The sequence below is a fragment of the Myxocyprinus asiaticus genome, chromosome 17 (genome assembly GCF_019703515.2).
Source record: "Myxocyprinus asiaticus isolate MX2 ecotype Aquarium Trade chromosome 17, UBuf_Myxa_2, whole genome shotgun sequence".
Classification (NCBI taxonomy): Eukaryota; Metazoa; Chordata; class Actinopteri; order Cypriniformes; family Catostomidae; genus Myxocyprinus; species Myxocyprinus asiaticus.
Genome location: NC_059360.1, coordinates 29,726,327 through 29,729,460, shown reverse-complemented (window position 1 = coordinate 29,729,460; position 3,134 = coordinate 29,726,327). Strand labels below are relative to the sequence as shown.

At 43.9% G+C, this 3,134-nt stretch overlaps 1 protein-coding gene across 2 annotated transcripts in view; it reads left to right on the top strand.

Moving 5' to 3' along the window:
• The first annotated feature begins 2,895 nt into the window (after positions 1-2,895).
• LOC127455280 (potassium voltage-gated channel subfamily H member 1-like) overlaps positions 2,896-3,134 on the top strand; it is a 79,409-nt gene continuing 79,170 nt past the window's right edge. For both annotated transcript variants that reach the window (XM_051723026.1, XM_051723025.1), the window contains exon 1: positions 2,896-3,057. In XM_051723026.1, the coding sequence (XP_051578986.1) occupies positions 2,985-3,057 (73 nt within the window). In that variant the 5' untranslated portion in view covers positions 2,896-2,984. The remainder of the gene's footprint in view (positions 3,058-3,134) is intronic.

The window sequence follows — 3,134 nt, the reverse complement described above, 5'->3', positions numbered from 1 at the left end:
GTAGGTATAGCTGCATGCAGGAGAACTCCAAATGGGGGCGGAATCTCCAAAAGAGGGCGGGGTTACTCCAGAAGGGGGCGTAGTTACTCCAAAAGGAGGTTGCAGCGTCATTTCCACTTCCACCCTTAAGGTTAGGGAAAGGGTTAGGTAAGGGACTCCCTATATCTTTAATGGCTGTTTGGAGCTCCCGCCCATTTTGGAGCACTGCCTGCAGCTATATCCTTCTCATCCTGACATAGCAACATTGGCTCAACCAGTGGTGTGATTTTGGGGCGTGACTATCTGTTTGTACAACCAATGGAAGATGGCATTCCATTTGCATTTGATGATGCTTGTGTGGCAGAAATTGCACATATTAGCTTGTCAGACATCCACAACCTTGTTTACTTTTTCCTTGGTCTTGATACTTAGGCTACTGTATCAAGACCAGTTTTATCTATGTTCTAGTAGGACTTGTTATCTAACTAGCTATATTTGTGGAGGTTTGTTTTTTCTGGAATATCATTATATTTACCTTTTGGAGGTTAATCCCTTCTGGAATATTCAGTTAAAGCAGCTTGGACCAGCTACCAGTTTAAGGTGGTTTTATCTGGATTTTCCAGTAGGGATGTTGGCCCATATTGGACAGAGGTTGTGCAGGAGCTCAAGTTGCTCCTGTATGCCTTCTTTTGTGGCTGACAACAGCACCATATGAAAACAAAAGGCATTTGACTTTAAAGTCTAGTCTGTGGATGAAGACTGTGAAATCTGTTGTAACATTCGTTGTTAGCGTGCATTGTTTGGTGATGCTTTTCCTCTGACACGACACTGAATTCATTTGAGTTTGAAGCCATCCTGCAAATCTGAATCAAAGGCTTTTTTGTTTTTGTTTGTTTGTTTATTTGTTTGTCAATTAGAGCATGTAATGTACAGTGCATCCGGAAAGCATTCACAGCGCTTCACTTTTTCCACATTTTGTTATGTTACAGCCTTATTCCAAAATGGATTAAATTCATTATTTTCCTCAAAATTCTACAAACAATACCCCATAATGACAATGTGAAAGAAGTTTGTTTGAAATCTTGGCAAATTTCTTTTTTTTTAAAAAACGAAAACAAATCACATGTACATAAGTATTCACAGCCTTTACCATGACACTCAAAATTGAGCTCAGCTGCATCCTGTTTCCACTGATCATCCTTGAGATGTTTCTACAACTTGATTGGAGTCCACCTGTGGTAAATTCAGTTGATTGGACATGATTTGGAAAGGCACACACCTGTCTATATAAGGTCCCACAGTTAAGAGTGCATGTCAGAGCACAAACCAAGCCATGAAGTCCAAGGAATTGTCTGTAGACCTCCGAGACAGGATTGTATCGAGGCACAGATCTGGGGAAGGGTACAGAAAAATTTCTGCAGCATTGAAGGTCCCAATGAGCACAGTGGCCCCCATCATCTGTAAATGGAAGAAGTTTGGAACCACCAGGACTCTTCCTAGAGCTGGCCACCAGGCCAAACTGAGCAATCGGGGGAGAAGGGCCTTAGTCAGGGAGGTGACTAAGAACCCAATGGTCGCTCTGACAGAGCTCCAGCGTTTCTCTGTGGAGAGAGGAGAACATTCCAGAAGAACAACCATTTCTGCAGCACTCCACCAATCAGGCCTGTATGGTAGAGTGGCCAGACAGAAGCCACTCCTCAGTAAAAGGCACATGACAGCCCACCTAGAGTTTGCCAAAAGGCACCTGAAGGACTCTCAGACCATGAGAAACAAAGACTGAACTCTTTGGCCTGAATGGCAAGCGTCATGTCTGGAGGAAACCAGGCACCGTGCCAATACCTTCCATACAGTAAAGCATGGTGGTGGCAGCATCATGCTGTGGGGATGTTTTTCAGCAGCAGGAACTGGGAGACTAGTCAGGGAATCAAGGGAAAGATGAATGCAGCAATATACAGAGACATCCTTGATGAAAACCTGCTCCAGAGCGCTCTGGACCTCAGACTCGGGCGAAGGTTCATCTTCCAACGGGACAACGACCCTAAGCACACAGCCAAGATAACAAAGGAGTGGCTAGGGGACAACTCTGTGAATATCCTTGAGTGGCCCAGCCAGAGCCCAGACTTGAACCCGATTGAACATCTCTGGAGAGATCTGAAAATGGCTGTGCACCGACGCTCCCCATCCAACCTGATGGAGCTTGAGAGGTCCTGCAAAGAAGAATGGGAGAAACTGCCCATTCTTGTAGCATCATACTCAAAAAGACTTGAGGCTGTAATTGGTGCCAAAGGTGCTTCAACAAAGTATTGAGCAAAGGCTGTGAATACTTATGTACATGTGTGTTTTTTTTTTTTTTTTATAAATTTGCAAAGATTTCAAACAAACTTCTTTCACGTTGTCATTATGGGGTATTGTTTGTAGAATTTTGAGGAAAATAATGAATGTAAACAATTTTGGAATAAGGCTGTAACATGATGTGGAAAAAGTGAAGCGCTGTGAATACTTTCCGGATGCACTGTATATCGACATATTAAATGCAAAGCCTTTATCTGCTGATAAAATGCTATAGAAAACCTTACCTTGGCATGATAAAACATGAAAGGATGATGTATAACTAAATAAAAGACAACTGAAGCTGTTTAGTTATTTACTCAACTAAGAAATAAATCCACACACTTGCACCGGCAGATGGCGTTCAAAGATCTGAACTGGTAGATTTTAACACTGAGTAACTAACAAAACAGCGCCATCTATTGATTTACATTGTTAACATGTGCTATTTCAAATGTGAATCTATAGATGGCGCTGTTTTGCCAGTCAAACCCGTTCACGGAGGATCAACGGGGTGGAGATGGGAGAGCGATACTCGGGAGCGTGAGGAGAGCCCCGGGTCCACTCATCACTGGATGCGGCAGCGGCATGTGGATGTGTACGGACACATCGGAGACGTGCGGGGGTACTTCATGCTGACAGGTCCGGGCTCAAACAGGAGCGCATGACCCGCCGCGATGGCCGGGGGACGCAGAGGACTAGTGGCCCCTCAAAACACATTTTTGGAAAATATTGTCCGACGGTCTAACGGTAAGAAGCATCAGTGTCCAGCAGACGCTTACACATACAGCAAAATGATCATTGCTAGTGTCGCAGATAAAAATAAT